The sequence below is a fragment of the Streptopelia decaocto genome, assembly GCF_964273445.1.
Source record: "Streptopelia decaocto genome assembly, chromosome: 2".
NCBI lineage: Eukaryota > Metazoa > Chordata > Aves > Columbiformes > Columbidae > Streptopelia > Streptopelia decaocto.
The window spans coordinates 45,810,436-45,827,882 of record NC_138655.1 but is presented as its reverse complement, the minus strand read 5'-3'; the positions used below and the strand labels follow the sequence as shown (position 1 = coordinate 45,827,882).

The window sequence follows — 17,447 nt, the reverse complement described above, 5'->3', positions numbered from 1 at the left end:
TTAAAGCCCTGGGATAATCAGACACAACGTTGTTTCAGCATTAGGAACAAGATACACCCATGATTTTGTTGTTAGCCCTTTCTGCCAATGATCCGAAGACAGCCAGCCCAAGCCTCACGCCCAGCTGTGTCTTCTTCAAGAGCAGCGTCGCTCACCTTTTGCCCTGTTGCAACAACCACACTCCGATAAGATCTCTTGCTGCTGCTGGTTCCCAGAGCGAAATCTTTTCCTCACTTCACCCACTCACAAAAGCCTCTCGGTGTCACCAGGTGGGATCCAGCTGTGACACTGTAGATCAGGATGATGGAGGGGTGAGGACAGGAAAAACAGCACAAAGCTCGCTCTTCTCCTGCTCTTCAGGTCTTGCTTCTTTCCATCTGGAACAGTACACTCAGTGAATTCCACAGTGTGAGATAAAGTCCATTCATTTTCTTTGGTACGGTGTTTCATTTAGCACTCTTCTAGCAGTTTTGTATTTGAGTTATCCTCTATAAATATTTAAGCCATTCTATATGTTTGAAAAAAAATACCATAGAAAAAACATTTGCTTTTTTTCTTTTTTCCCATTGGTCTATTTTTCCAATTAATATAGCAATATTCACCAGCAAAATATTAAAACAACTGAACACATTAAAACAAAACTTGACTTACAACTTAACAGTATCCAAAAGCATAACCCGAAACACAACTAAACAGTCTCAAAATTTCATCTGAAAAAACAGAAGCTGACATATTTATCATTTCTAGATGGATAAGGCAGGCACTCTTGCCCAACTACTTCCAACTATATCTTGATGTAATGACAGACTACTTCCTCCCATTCCTCCTTTATCCATACCATCAAGAAAACCCCTCCCTTCTTAGCAGAGGACCAAATTTAGTGTGCATAAATATTTCATAACTTCAACTTGTCAAGAAATCAAACTGAAATACTTAAGGGCATTCTTCCAGGAGCTGCACATCCCAACTCGAAGAACAAAACTGCATTCATCATACCCATTCTCCGCCTTCAAACTGAAAGGCCTGAAGGTGAAGCAACCACAAAAAACTGAAGTCTTCTGTGGGTATCATCCAAGAACATTACCAGCTGAATGCTAAACCCGTTAAGAAATGTAGAAACAACACAGTATGGCTGGTGTCTTCTGAAGAAAATACAGCTCCAGTTTTTCAATCCTCTTCTACATCCTGGTCCTCCAAAAGAAACAAATTCTGGCTTTCACAAAACCTCATGATGACTGAAACAACCTGCTGCTACAGACAGAGAAGCCAACCACGAAACAAAAAGGTGACTGAAGACAGACATCTACAGGTGGTTTGATTTCCAACAGCATGAAACACACGCAGCTTCCACTGTTCTAGAAAGGAATTCAGCACCTGAAGAAGAGATGAGGCCATTTCTGTGCAACAGAACCCTTACTGGTATCCGCAGTGGTGTGGAGGAGACCCGAGCTGTATGCTCAAAAACTGGCACAAGATGCTACTTTGTTAAAAGAAGTAGCCTTAAGCTTCCCAAGCACTGGATGATGCACACTTGCATTGGACTTGGTATTTATTCTCTTCAGTATTGCACCAAGAAATTCTCTGACAGAGCTTATCAGCTTTGCAAGGCAAGGACAGAGGTGCAGAGCAACCACCCCAGGACAGCAGGTGCTCCAGTCATTTTCACAAACATTGCACGTCCCCAAGTTTCCTCCTTCAGGAGGCTACACACTGATTCATGGCTGCTTTCTCTTATTGCAAGACAACATCCTTTGGAAGTAGCAGAAGTGTTCTCTTTGTACCACTGAGACCATGGCGTCTGTGTTCTTTATAAAATATTGATTTGTCTGCCAGCTGTAGTCCCAGAAGTTAAAAGGTACATCCGTATGAGTAGGTAAAAGCAGACCCAAGAGCCTTTGCCCACACTCTGAACTGGGCAGACCTCAACCAGCCCCGGCCTCAGCACAGTGCCTGAGCCCGTCTCTTAGCAGGGCTTAGCACGGGGTTGAACCACAGGACACCTACACCAACAGCTGCCTCATGTCTGGCCATCTCAGGGCATGGCAAAAAGAGCTCACGTCTGTTTACATCACTTGCCGGTGCATATGCTTTAAGTCTGACACATGGGACAAAAAAGCCTTTGTACAAAATCCACATCTTCATCTCCCTAACCTATCCTAATAGGATATTCTCGTCACCAGGTCTGACATAAGACCAAAACCGAAATTACTTACCTCAAAACCCATAAACTTTCTCTACCCACCAAGATATTTCAGGTTCCTTCAAACAAAGCATGAAAAGAGGAGCACAGAGATCAGGAAGTATAACACACAGAGAGGGGAATCAGTAAATCACCAATACATATATCCTGTTAAAGTCTGAATCGCTGCCAGGAATCTCAAGCAAATTGACAGCCTTAAGTGCAGTGACTGGAGGCCATCTTAGCTGCTTCTAGTGACAGAAGGTATTACCACCAGGAACTCCTTAACATACCAGCTTTGCCAGTCTCACAGGACAATATACATTCAGCAGTATGAAAACCAGACAGCTGCAGTTAAAAAGGCAAAGCAGCTTTTCTTTAACCTGCTTCTGAGCACCAGCTCTGAGGAACCTGTACAAGGGACAGGAAAAGTACTGCATAATCGAGGGACAAAGTCAAAAAAGCCCAAGCTTGAATCATCACTGGATTATGGGAACTGCAGTTAAGTAATAAACCAATCCTGTTCTTGACCTGCACAGTGGGGAGTAAGCAAGGACAATGCCTGTGCTCATTTTTAACTTTTCAAATCAACACAAAACTTTATAAAAGGACTGCTCTATTACATTGTGTAAGTAGAAGGCAATTTCATAAGCTAATGAATTTTAAAACCTGGAATTTTTTCCTGATTTGTGAGTTATCTTCTGCATTCCCTTAGAGACAGGCGAGTTGGACAGTTTTCATGGAGCTACCACGCAACACACACACACAATCACAAAGCATCTGCCTCAGCCTTTATAAAAAATTCCCCATATTTCTCTGTGCTGACACATTACTTTTTAAGACATGTATCTAGGAAAGGTAAAATGCCCCTGTCATTGCTATTCTGTCAGACCTGTTTCTTGTTTCCTGGAGTAAACAGAATGCTGTAGACTTGGAAATCGCAGGTGAGCACCCATGTGAACAGTAATAAAAAGTTATCTGGAGACTGTAAAGGCTTCTCACATTACTCCTCTTTTTACAGGTCTGGGGATTTTTTAGTAAAGTGTAACATTTGGGATTTATCCCACTTGGCTATTTAATATTCCTTCTTACTTGGCCTTGGTGTAGCATCACTTCATCACAATATTTGGTCTCCAGTACAGAAGACTGGCCTTCTGCGATTTGAGACTGAGAGAACCTTTCCCAGGCAGCTGACAGCGAACAAGCTTCACCAAGCTCCCCTTGATACACACGGTAGGGAGAAGGGAGGACGGAGCATTACCCAGATATTTCGATGCAAAGCAACGCACGGACTCCGCTTCGAGTCCAAGCCTTGCACCGACACCCGGTAGCTGCAGATGCCGGTGTAGGGACCGCACGGAAAGTACCGCAGGGAGCCGCGGAGCTCTCCGGCTCCCTCCAGCCGCGGGAGGAAAGCGGGTGCACCCGGGGGGCTGACAGCCCGCCCCAGGAGCGGCCCCGCCGCTCCCCGCCCGCCCCGCAGCCCGCCCGGCCCCACTCCCCGCCCGCCGCCGGGCAGAGCCGGCCGCCCGCCGCCCCACGCACCGCTGTCCAGCCGGGCGATCTGGGGGAGCCGGTAGGTGCTGACAAGCAGGTCCAGAGGAACGGCCACCGCGCTCCACTTCACGTCCTTGAGGCTGCAGCCCAGCGGCGGGCCTGGGTCCATCTTCCTGGCCCGGGGAGGGGGAGGCAGGGGAGCCAGCCAGGCAGCGCCCGCGGGGCTGCAGCCAGCGGGGAGGGGGACGGCGGGAGGGAAAGAAGGAAGGAAGGAGCCCGCCTCGCTCAGCGCCAGCCGCCCCGGGACATGCCGGGCTAGGCAGAACGGGAGACCCGCCGGGCGGCTGCTGCTGCTGCTCCCGCCGCCCCCCGGGACCGGCTGGGGCCGCCCGCCGCCGTGCCTGGCCCAGGAAGCGCCATCCCAGCACTGACTAATCAACAGGGTGCGAGCAACGCCTGCGCAGCTGCCGCTCCTCCCCGCGCCGAAAAGGAAAAGTGCCGGGCTGCCCGGCGGGGAGCGCCGCCGCCGAGCCTGTCCCTCTCACTCCACCCTCCGACCGCTCGCCCGACGTGCAGCCCGCCCGGGGGAGCCGCGGGCGGCCCCGCAGGTGTGTGCGTGTCCCCTCCGCCCCGCCCGCCAAGCGCCGGGGCCGGGGGAGAGCGGGGAGAGCCCCGCAGCGCAGCCGAGGAGCCGGGTGCGAGGTGGCCCGCAGCTTGGACACTGTGGCGTCTCTGGCAGCGCAGCGATTCGCATGCGAAAGAGGACGGAGATCCGTCTGCATGCGCGTTTACATTTACCGTCGGTAGACAAAATGTCTCGCTTCATTTATCTAAGCAGTTTTGAGCAAGTGGGTTGCATTGCATTTTCTCACCATTTTATTTAGCATAGAAACTATGACACTATAACTACCCCACAATAAGAAAAAAAATAGAAACTGTAGAAACTATCCTACAGTAAGAAAAAATCCCAACTACATGGCAACTTTGATTACATATTGTTTAGTTTTCACTGGTGAAGAATCACAAATGGGTATTTAAAGTACTAAGAGTAGTGCATAGAAGTTGGAGGAAGATCTTTGACTTACCTGTATCATTGTTACTGCACATGCAAGTATTGCATATACTGACAATTCAAGGGTCATCAGACCATGAGAAAATTTATAATCAACTACTAGTTCTCTTTTCAAAGTGATGAAGTCTCATATGATCTTTATAAGCTATTTTAACTAATTTTATCATTTTTAATGAATTTTTTATCTCCAGGTTGCTAGACTGCAGAAACTCCCAGAAAATAAACCAGAAAATCCTACTCCGGGGTGGTTGCATTGTACCGTGCTTAAGTTTATTTTGTTCACTTCTGCATCAAAACAGTTTCTTCTATTGCAGTAAACTTGGCTGCATTTTAGGCTGTAGTGTTGACTAGAAACATAGAAGTGCCTTTCAGTGATTTGTGAAACAACTGAAAACATCCACCACCAGCATCTCCCTCCAGGTGCCATCTTTTCTGGTGTCTCTCCTTGCGCTGGCTGGGGATGGCAGAGCCGGGCTACAAGGAGATCTCCTGCCCCTCTTGCCCTTCCTCACCGGCCTGGTGCAGGGCCGTTCTGCGCTGCGTGCCTTGGAACGGCTGGTGCCAGCGGCACCGCCAGGACGGGGACAGCTGAGACAGACACGCTCTTGTTCTGCTCCGCTGCAAACAGAGACTGGGACTTCAGCCATGCTCTCCAAGAGGAAACAAAGGCTCTGGAAGCCAGTCAGCGCAGAGGATTACAGAAAACCCAAGTTGTCTTGCTTCAAATGGATCTGGGTTGGTTTGAACCTCGTCCTGATGTGTGTCCATTGCTTTGGCTACGCAGTCTGGCTGGGATTTCCCAGCACTATGGCAAACCTTCCTTCTGTACATTCAGTCATGCTGCTGGTAGATCACTCCTACCAGAATAACTACCTTTAAAAACAAGACACTGCATTTTTTTTCAAAAGTGTCTTCCCTTTTACAAACTTCACGAAATGCTTTGAACAACTTAAGTGAACTACGCTATTGAAGTGCAAAGTAATATACTCGCTAAGAGCATTATTGTAGAAATATGGAAAGCAAAAGTGTGGCTTTAACTCGTTCATGTTTGACAAGGTTATTGGGTGCAGCGTATAAGGCACAGCAGATCAGGTCAGACTGGGATTCACCAGGACTTCAGACACTCATCTGTCAAGAACTCCTTCTAAATACAATCATACTTAGCATTAATTCCAGGATAAATACTGTCTGGCAGCGTATGCTTCTCTCAGACAATATGCACTTCTCCTGTCTGGGAAGAAATTCATCTTTCACACAGAAATAGTTACTGCTAATTTTTCTTTAAAGATTTTTTTCATTCTTCAGACAGTTTTAGATGTGTTGTAAGTCAGTCTTCATACAACCACGTTTGTGTTCTCTCCAACTAGTGGAAACCCAACCCACTCTTACTGGTCCTACTGGAACAGGATGCATTTTAAAAAATATGTCCCTTGGAGATACTATCTAAATTTCATTCAGTTATTTCCAGGCAAAGAGACATCATAAAGCTTATTAGTATTTAAATGTCTCACTGGGGCTCTCAAAGTGACTTTGTTAATGTGTCCTAACTGTACTATAGCTCAACCTCCTTGTTGAATATGTACCATATATGTAATATATCCTAATGTAACATACACAATATTCAAATCACCAGCGTATATGAATCTCTGATATTTTCTTCCTTTAACTGCACCTTATGTATAATTAATACTTAAGAGATAATAATTTCTCTGATGTCTAGCAATGCTTTAGTCCCTTAGGTGATCTCTTACCCGAATCTCTTACAAGTGCAAAATGCTAAGAAAGCCATCAGACCTCGAGAGGAATCCCCGAGAGCAGACCCACCTCAGGACCAGGGCCTCAGTTACAAAACATTTTAGTTTTTGCATATGTGCCTTTCAGGCATTGTTCAGAGATGGTCTTTATGTATCAAGAGCCACTTGTCACCATAAAACCATAAGCAGTGGCAGGGGGACTCCAATTAACTCCTGAAATTATTCTTAAATGCATTTTGAATTGACTGACTTTCACGGGGATTTCACAACATGTCTATGCAGCAGGCTGTAAAAATCCCTAGTATGTATTTATTGCCAATAAAATGATTTTTAAATATTTTGGATCATCATCAGTTCCTGTCTACACTAACATTTCAAGTGGAGCTGTTCACAACAAACTGATTTTAGTATGAATCTGGTAACATGCTCTACAATGTAGTTAGTACGCATATGCCAAATAAAACTCTGAGCCTTATACAGCAAGTTTCATGTGAAGCCATCATAGTATTTCTTTAAAACCCCCCATGAATTTGCATTCCTTCTTCCTACATGTGATTTGCCTTTATATCAAAGGCCTGATTTTCATAATAAATATTTCCAAGTCCAATGGGAAACAACAGATGCAGTGATCATTTCATTCTCAGATACTAAATACCTACCTTTCTCTGAGGGAGAAGAGGAAGGAAAACAATGCATTTGGTATCGTTGATGTCTGTGCATCTTGTGTTTTGAAAGAGAATGCTATTCCTGTCTTACTGGCAAAATGCAGGCAATCTTTGCTCATGCAAGGTATTCTAAAGAGATCTGAGGGTTGGTGTGAACATTTATGTTTTCTCTTCTATTTCAATTTATCAGGTGTCCTTTTTCCAGTCAAATCCCTTATTTAACCTTCATTTACTCTAAAAATTCCATCTATGGGAATTTATGCAACACTATAATCCAATGAGTTTTGGAGAGAACTAAATGAAGATAATGCTCTCAACTTACATCCTCTTTTCTACTTGGGAAAACGCCTCCAAATACAGAGTGTTCCAGTTTGGTGGGAGGTTTTTTGGTCCTTTCTAGTGAGGGTGGTGTTTCCTCCCCAGCGGCACACTGCTGTCAATGTAGCCCACAATGCAGATGCTTAGAAAAAGGCAGGTTTTTTGCTCCAGGAGAGCGAAAGATGCGAAGAGGACTGCGCTCACAATACCTGGAGTGTTAGGTGAAGCGCGTTGCATCAGCCAGCAGGGGAGAGGCATCCTGCAAACATTGCATGGGAACCTAAATATTTGCATCTCCCTAAGGTGGGCCAGTGACTGGATCATACCCAAGCCACAAGTAGTAGAAAACACTGTGAAAAGGAAAAATGTATAGAAGAAATTCCTGTATTTGGAACTCTGATTAGCTATACAGAGAAGAAATTAAAACTGCGAATCAATCAGACCCTCTTTTATCTATTTTCATTGTTAGGAAGAAGAGGAGAAACTAAACGGAGACTTAAACTCTGAGCACTAGTATCTAAACTTCTGCAAGTTCAGGACAGCTTAAGTTAATCGGAGATCTGCTGCTGAAGGCAAAGCTGCAGAATTTGATCTACACACAGGAAGGAGAAAAAGTAAAATAAAGACTAACTTGGCTGAAGCGTAAGATCCTCAATGACTCGAAAGAATGCAGAAAGTAGGTCAAATTACTAAATTATTAATAAATGTATAGACTATGTATGGACAAAACCAGAAAGATAAGGTCCCAAAATGTTAGAAAAATTGATTTAAAGGATATCAAGGATGTTGGAAAGGTGCATAGTGCAAAGACCAAGAAAAAAGTCGGTCTGTTATTCCATAGACAGGAAATATATTTAATCATCATCTAATGATGCTGAGACACCAGTATCCTGAATGCCTTTTTTAACCTCAGTCTTTAAAAAGGCAGATGTGATTTCACTGTTAGCACCACTGACAAATGTCTAAGAGCTTAGACTAGAAAAAAAAGAAGAAATAGACTAGAAAATATTTAGATAAGTTAAAGATTTTTTGATAGACTGGATCTGATGAAACTCCCTTAGGGTTCAAGCAATGTTAGAGCTGCTACTGAGTATCTCCAAGAATCAACAGAGAATGACTGAGTTCCAGAAAACTCAAAAATGATTGAATCTGTCTCAAAGGGTGGGAGAAAAGAACTCCACAAACTGGTTAGCTGAATTTCTACTAAAAAAAAAATAAACAGGTAATCCAACCATTTGCAAGAATCTAGAAAGTAAAGATATAAGAAGTAACAGCATGGGTTTTTCAGTAACAAATAATACCAGATCAATCTTCCCTACTTCTGGCAGATGCTAAAAGGCTTCATGGACAGGGTAGAGAGACTGAGGATCATAGGGTTTCATATAACATGCTCTTAACTAAAAAATCATACTGTCTAGACAAGTATGTAAAATGAGTGCAAAATTATTTGGAAATTTTTAGTACTCCAAAGCTGAAAGGCTACATTGTACGGGATTTCACCAAGATCTGTTTTGGATTCAGAACTATTCAGTACTTTCACCAACATCTTTGATGACTAAACAGAGTACACTTACTCATATTTGGAGACCATACCTACAGGAAGAGGCTCCAGCTATGCTGGAGCACAGCATTACGATTCAGAAGGATCTTGGCAGATTGAGTAAACTGAAATGCCACTGAATAAGGAGAAATAGAAGGTTCTACGCATACAAAGGAATAGTCAACTGCACAAGTATGTACCAGGATAAAAAAAGCAGTTCTTCAGAAAAGAGAGATCATGGATCACGAGCAGTGTTTAGCTATCTTGCATTATGCTGATGCTGAAATGCATAAATAGGAGTACCATAAGTAAGATAAAAAAAAATTAAATTTATCCATCCGTTATTATTTAAACTAGAATAGTCTGCTTAGTTTTCAGGTCTACGCTCCAGGATAGCTGAGAACCAACTAAAAATATCAGGAGCAGAGAGACAAAAATGGCAAAGGAATTCAGAAAACTCAAACTACAAGGAAAGGTAGAAGGGATGGGAGTTCTCTGGCCTAAAGAGAAGAGAGAAGGCAGGCAGAGATGTTCACTGACATAAACAGGTTAAGTGAGAAGCTGCTTTCCATGTCAACCAGTTAGGTTAGGTATCAGGAAACCTCCTGCTTGCCAAACCAGTTAAGTAAGGACTGTATATCACTTGGAGACACTGAGAAATCCCCATCACTGCAGGTCTCCAAACTTCTTCCCGCAATGCAAGCAGGGACAGCTGATCTGAGGCTGAGATAAAGAGAGGACCTAGACAGCCTCTCAAAACCCCTTCCAGCACCATTTTTTTCCTCTGCTATGGCTGTACCTAAGGCAGGGATCATAGAATCATGGAATGTCCTGAGTTGGAAGGGACGCACAAGGATCATCGAGTCCAACTCCTGTCCCTGCATATGACAACCCCACAGTTCACACCATGTATCTGAGGGCGTTGTCCAGTCTCTTCTTGAACACTGTCAGGCTTGGGACCGTGACACCTCCCTGGGAAGCCTGTTCCAGTGCTCCACCAACCTCTGGATGAAGAACCTTTTCCTAATGTCCAATCTAAACCTCCCCCGGCACATCGTCCTGCCATTCCCTCGGGTTCTGTCATTGGTCGCTAAAGAGAAGAGATTGGCACCTGCCCCTCCTTCTCCCCTTGTGAGGAAGCTGTAGCCGTGATGAGGTCTCCCCTCAGTCTTCTCCAGGCTGAACAAACCAAGTAACTTTAGCCACTCCTTGTATGGCTTCCTCTCCAAACCCTTCACCAACTTTGTAGCCTCTTCTGGACACTCTCCAGTAGCTTTATATCCTTTTTATGCTGTGGCACCCAGAACTGCACCCGGTGCTCCAGGTGAGGCCGCACCAGTGCAGAGCAGAGCAGGACAATCACCTCCGTCACCCGGCTGGCAGCACCAATTATCCTTTGTTCCTTGTTCTCAGATTTTGCTCTAAAAGCCAGCTGAAGTAACTGGCTACGATGAGTAGCCTGGGGAGCAGCTGTAAATACATACCCCTTCCCGTCCTTTTGCACCCCTTCCGCAAGCATGGCACATCGCCCAGTGGCACAGCAGACTGGCAGGGTGCTCGGCCACACGAGGTCCCACATGCTTCAGAAAAGCGCCTTCCAGTTGAGCTCACTGCCTCAATATAAAACTGAATTAATAATTTGATATTATGACAATCTGCAAACAGCCCCCAAAAAAGCAGCAGGCATATTTCAGGAGGGTAGTGACATTCTAGAACAATAAGGCAGTGAAGTTAGTTATTCTGCATGTGCTGGGATAGCTCACAACACCATTTTGCACGGTAATACTATTCATTCACAAATGGTGATAAAACAAATTTAATGATCAGCAAGAACCACATCTCCCAGGAAAAAAAAAAAAAAAAGACAATGTAATCACAACAATTCTTCAGATTTCCCAACTCATGTTTGCTTTGTGCATGCCCTGCAGGTTTCATTTGTGTTTTCTTTGATTAAAGAAAAAGAAACTGGCATCCTGATTCTGCCCTCATTTAAATTTAAAGAAAATCTGATATCCTCCACTGAAATTAAAGATATTACATACCAGTATAAAATGGATCCAAATGAGCAGAATCAGATACCTGATGTATTTATACTTTAAGAAAATAATATAAATATCTCATAATATCAAAGTAGCACTGCATACCCTTTTACTATTGTGATCATTTACAACAAAAGGGACATTTGAAAATGCAGGTATGCTGCTAACACCTGCATGAATTAATTTATAGAATGATAAGAGTTTATGTTAACAAGATACTTATTACTGGATGCATTCTATTGTTCCATGTCTTCTGCCTTCTAAGGAATGTTTGGCAATGTACTGATCTTGTATATGGCTTACTCTTTTCTCTCAGCTCCCACCTTTGCAGCCTCCCTGTTCAAGGGTATTCAAGTAACATGTCACTGAAATGGATATAAAAGAAACAACACCAAAATTTCCCGGAAAATTACTTAAAGAGATGTTATCTGGGGAATAGCATAAGTGATTTCTTATATCAGAAGGTTGCCTGTGTAATGTCAAAGTTCATTACATTACAAATCTAGTATAAATAACACAGGAAAAAGAGTCGAGGTAATCTTTTTTAATAAGAGAAAATTAGTACACTTAGATTTCATTTCTGCAAACATTTGTATGCAAATGCATTCATCCTGTGATGCATCCAATAATTCCGAAGTCAGATAATTAACTTCACATTAACAATATGAAAATATATAATATAAACATATCAAAACACTTGGCAACGAAGTTTGTGTAATACAAAGGATGCGTAAATACTGTGTTTTAGAATTACAGGCTCACTTTTAAAATCTTATATGTTCCTTTGCAATAGTTAATATTGTCTGAAGAGAAAACTGAATAAGAAACAGTATTTCAAAATGCACAGCAGGTTCTCTTCTTACTTTCACTGAGAGTCACAACATCTAAGTCATATAATACACAGGTTTTCTGTAAAAAAAAAGGCAAATGCTTAAGATAACTAGAACTCAACAGCTGAAAAGCTTGAATTTTCACATATTTTAATATGTAAAAGATTTGGTGAGGTCACAAGATATATTTTTCCTTGGAATATTTAATTAAAAGATTGCCATTTTCTAATAAATTAGACAGAGATTCATGCACATACAAGTCTCAGCTTGCTATCTTTACATTATTTAGCTGCCTCAAACATTGCTCCTAACTCTGAAGGCGACAGATGATAGAAAGTGTCTTCGGAGGAGACACTACAAACTATACAAATTGATCCTGTAAATCTTTAGTCACAGGAATTATTCTAGTTGTACAGCTTCTGCTGTAGACTACACCAATTTTCACTAATTTACAGTTAAGTATACTCATCTTTGAAGTATTGAGCATGGCATGCAAAAATCCAGTGGAAAGGAACAGGTAAATATAGAACATCAGTACCCACTAAAAAAAGCACAGGCTATTAATTGTTATAGAGGACGTTAACTTGTTTTGTGAAATTCACTAAAATTCTCTATTTTCTTGCCTCTATTTAATTACCAGGAATAGCCCCAAATGGAAACAACTCCATCTTTATCAAGATAAATTATCACAATAGCACTCCACCCTTGTAAGTCATCTATATACTGATTGTAAAAGCAGATTTAAAAAAAACAATCAGAAAAGCAGGACTCTTCCTTTCAGCAATAAACTCAACTAGATAATTAGTGCTGACCACAGAAACAATAAAACTCAGTTGTGCAATACAGTACAAGCACATGTTGCAATCTTGTACTCTAAAACTACGAACACCGAATCCTGAACCCAGGCAGAAAGACAGAGAGAATATTGTCACACGCCTAGGAAAAAAAAAATAATAAATATCCTAACTTCTCTACTTGCCATTTTCCTGCTTACTTCTGGCAGGTTTGCCAAGCACGTAATGATACAGAGAGAAGTAAGTGCAACCACTGGATTCACCACATTCCTCTCTCACCCCAAACCCAACAGCCATAAATCGCCATTTCTGACAATAAAGAGAAGCTTCCAGAGAGGACAGCTACCTAAGCTGGAATTCATCCAATTCAAAGCACAGGAAAAAATAAGAGGGGAAAAAAAGGTAGCATGTAGTACAATGCTAATCATGATTCAGAATTGAGAACTTAAACCTGCAATGTCACAGGGTAGCTGAACATTGACTACATCCAGAAAGGTTCAACTAAAATCACTCAGCTGACTCAAAACCAGGGGAAAATAAAAGGTTCCTGCATGTTACAATACACCTTATGCCTCTTTTGCTGAGAATATTTAACCCTACCTAGAATTCTGGAGAAAAAGCATGAAATTTGTTTCCCTTTTCCTTCTGTAGTCATAGTTTTAGCTCCTCCAGCTGCCCCTGCCAGGGCCATCCCCACCAGGAGGGCACTAAGCTCATTCCTCCCCAGGGGGCCTCCCCAGTGCAGCTGCTGGGGGAGAAAATGAAACACCTGGGAAGGGATCAGAAGTGACAGAGAGAGGCAGGAGCAGAGGGCAGCAAAGGTATCGTAGTGGCTAAACCTCACGATGGATGCTCTAGGTGTCATCAATAAAATTATTAACATGATGTTCTGACTTCTAGGACACTGGAAGACTGTGACTTAATGATTTTAGGAATTACTTGTCATTAGGCACGTATAACTCACGTATGAAAGAATACAGCATGTGCACTTGGACTTGTTTTTTTGTTTGAGCGACAAGTACCAACAGACATAACATTTTTATTACCCTTGAGAGTTCACACAAATTCCAACATGCAGCTTCGTAACTTCTGTTTTGGTTTAATTTTTTACAGAGTTGCGTAAGGTGCTTGAGTACAGGCATTAGCCATTGTGATCTGTACTAGGTGGAGACAGTATCCGATAGTTCTGAAGCGCAGACAATTAAATGTAAAGTATGAAGACCTTTTTAAAAGCGGGAGCAAAGCAGAACCAAAAGTACACAACCATGACCTTGTCATCTTGAGGAACAAGACACCACTCTGGTTTACAGATAAGATTCTGAGGAGAAAAATGAAACAAAAAAAGCTTTGGAAAATAATGGTACAATAAGAAATTTAAATTCACTCTATTGAGGCTAAGAAATAACACTGAGGATTGATTATTGTGGACATAAAGTAGATCTTGTTTCACCTCTGCTTTTTCTTCAAAAGAAAAAAAAACAAACAGTTGAAGTAGTAAAAGAGGTCTAGAAAAATTCCTGTTTGAACAATTTCAGAATTTAGGTTTCACTTAACTTGAGAGGAAACAGATAATTTTACAGTGTTGCAGGTAATATTTAACTTGATGCTTTTAGTTAAAGGGGAGACACTTGCATGTTCCTTAAACACTGAAGATACTTATTTGCAAATATTTTACTACTTAATAGTACTTCTGGGTGGCGAGTAAGTTGTTCATGTGTAAGTAGTGCAAGGATCCTTAGTACTCCAGGTGATTAAGAATGGTGAAACTTATTTAACAATGTAATTGTTCATATAATCTGTAAAATCATTATTTGATAGTAGTTCATCAACAAATTAGAACAGAAAGACAAGAACCATCTCTCCACAAATAAGAAGAGGTAAGAGTTTGATTTAAAAGCTATTTAAATTTTGAGAATCACTTCAATTCAATAAGACTATTCCATACAGGACCTTCATCAAGCAAATAAGGGCCTGGGATTCATTTAAGCAAAAGTGCTATACACACATTTTAAAAGTGTACATTCATAATCTGGAGAGATACCACGAGTCCTGCATAAAGTGCTGAAGCAACAATTGGACAATCCCACATAGTGCTCAACTTCAGCCCAGCCCTGGAAGAGGTGGGGCACTCTCCTCTCCTGAAATTACAGCAGGGAGGTATGCAAGTCTCTCCCACCTGTGAGAACAAGGCAGGCAGCATTCCTTCTTCAGGGCTCCTTGAACACTTAAACTGCCAGCTCACATTTCAGCACAGCTTGTTTTAATGCACTCCCCTACAAGCCAGCCAACAATCAGCAGAAGACTGTGAAAAGGTGAGATGAACCAGAATGGTAGCGAGAAGCTCAGATCTCCACTTTAGCATCTTGGACAAAGTTCAGTTTCGAAAATACCACCACAGACACAGATGCTGCTCTACTCTGCAGTGATTTTGGAATCACAGACTCCGTTAGGTTGGAAAAGACCTTTAAGATCATCGAGTCCAACCATTGACCTAGTATTGCCAAGTCCACCACTAAAACATGTCCTTAAGAGCCACATCTACATGTCCTTTAAACACCTCCAGGGATGGGAACTCAACCACTTCCCTGGGCAGTCTGCTCCAATGCCTGACAACCCTTTCCATGAAGAATTTTTTCCTAATATCCAATCTAAACCTCCTCTGGGACAACTTGAGGCCATTTCCTCTCATCCTATCACTTGTTACTTGGTAGAAGAGACCAACCCCCTCCATGCTACAACCTCCTTTCAGGTAGCTGTAGACAGTGATAATGTCTCCCCTCAGCCTCCTTTTCTCCAGGCTGAACAGCCCCAGTTCCCTCAGCTGCTCCTCATCAGACTTGTGCTCCAGACCCCTCACCAGCTTGTTGGCCTTCTCTGAACTCTCTCCAGCACCTCAATGTCTTTCCTGTTGCAAAAGGCCCAAAAACAAACACAGGATTCGAGCTCCTCCTGTTTGTTGTCCATGCTGCATGTGTCCGTGTAGATGCAATCAGTTGGGCTACTGATCCACCTTTTTTGGAGAAGAAGCCCTAATTACAGTTTAGTAAGACACTGAAGCCTCCTGCCACCAAATACTAGTTTTACCTGTTAAATAGCACAGCAGACGTGTCTCACCTAACAGGCACACATCTGTTTAAGCTGGTTTTAAGCTCTCTGCTGAATCAGTGCAGAAAATCAGATAGGATGAACTGCTCTCTACAGCCAGCTGTCTCTCCTCCCCAGCTCTAAGCAGGGTTTGTATCACTGGTGTGAAATAGATACCTAACTTCTAGACACAGGAATTGTGATGAGATGGCAGAGACACCACGTTTTTTGCCTTTTTTTTTTTTTTTTAATGAGGTAAAGAAAGCTAAGCTAGTATACAAAGGGAAATATCATTAAAAAAAAAAATTAGAGAAGCTCTTTGAATGGCTTCTAGTGGAGTAAATTTAGAGATCTTAGTTAAGATCAGCTGCCCATTCCTTGCTGGAAAACTGCTCAATTTAGCAGTGTCACACCCAGTTGGATTCACCTACTCTGGTACTACTTCTTGGTATTTTGATACTGGTTCAATTATTTGGAGGTGGTTCACTATGGGTTTGGAAGAATTTAACTCTATACATTTCAATGCCCTCAAGAAAGGCAGATCTGGAGTGCCTGTTGGAAAACCACAGGCTTTAGAGAAACAAGCAGAAGGGACTGTAACTGAAGTTACTATTATTTACAACTTCTTGAAATTCCAGGGATTTTTACCCTCTCTAATGACAAAATGAACATACTTAATGACCGCAATAATTTTGTTTATATGTAACAGTGATAGTTGGGCAAGGCTGGCAAAGCATGGCTGAGAACTTCGTGCAACCCAGCTCATGTGATTTCTGTGCCTGAACTGCCAGCAGAGAGTGCACAGTTAGTAAGATCGGTCCTGCCGTTTTCTTGATGTGTTTTCCTTCTGTTCTGTAATTCAGATTACTTGCTCACAATGCAAGACAGTCCTCTTGCAACAGGAACGGGCAGGACAGGTCACAGGCAGTATCAAGCAAGAGCCAGGGATATCTTAGCAGAGAAAGTGATCGCTGGGGAGACAGGGACAGGAGCAGGAGAGGACAGGGGATCAGGCACAGCAGGACCTACTTGCTGCTGAACACCTTCCTCAAGAAGTGGGGATAAAGTCCTTGCTCCCAAAGCCCTCTGTTCCACACTATAACATCTGACCCAGTGGCAGAGTGTGGGTCTCTATCTCCCTCTTCTGTTAATACCATGGTAGAATGTAACAATGTTGTACTGTCATTAGTTATTTCACAAACTTGAGAAGACCACTGTGCTGTTACTCCAAGGTTCCCCAACCCAGCAGATCATCTATGTAAGGATTAATATAGTTGCACCTCAAAAACCCCAATTAAGAGAGCAAGCTGCCTTCAAAGTCAAGATCTTGCAGAAGCAGCAAATGCCAGAAGTCAATCACATGTGTAACATTCCTTTGGTCTCCCACAGTTTAATTTATTTAACTTTGACCATATGAAACCATATAGGCTGAGATATGGGGTCTTCCATAATCAATGGAAAGAGAAAGGCACCTCCAGAACACAATTTTATCGTAAAAAGATGCATCTCTTTTCAATGAATAGTGATGATTCCATACAACCACACCAGCCCAGTCATGTAAATTTTAGCTGGCTAAGGTTGTATGCTAAGATGAATCTCATCCCCTATATTCAAACATTATGTGATTAAGTTTTCATTTACATTACCTAATTATATGCTGCTGCTTCCAGAAGAA

At 42.4% G+C, this 17,447-nt stretch overlaps 2 protein-coding genes across 6 annotated transcripts in view; both read right to left on the bottom strand.

Annotated features, from left to right (window-relative positions):
* GAREM1 (GRB2 associated regulator of MAPK1 subtype 1) overlaps nucleotides 1-4,092 on the bottom strand; it is a 103,338-nt gene extending 99,246 nt beyond the window's left edge. The window contains exon 1 of the mRNA XM_082044826.1: nucleotides 3,725-4,092. Coding sequence (XP_081900952.1) covers nucleotides 3,725-3,845 — 121 coding nt within the window. The 5' untranslated portion in view covers nucleotides 3,846-4,092. The remainder of the gene's footprint in view (nucleotides 1-3,724) is intronic.
* A 7,501-nt stretch (nucleotides 4,093-11,593) lies between these two features.
* Nucleotides 11,594-17,447, bottom strand: part of LOC309436525 (ras-related protein Rab-10-like) — a 33,143-nt gene continuing 27,289 nt past the window's right edge. For all 5 annotated transcript variants that reach the window (XM_082045775.1, XM_082045778.1, XM_082045777.1 and 2 more), the window contains one exon: nucleotides 11,594-11,973. In XM_082045775.1, coding sequence (XP_081901901.1) covers nucleotides 11,899-11,973 — 75 coding nt within the window. In that variant the 3' untranslated portion in view covers nucleotides 11,594-11,898. The remainder of the gene's footprint in view (nucleotides 11,974-17,447) is intronic.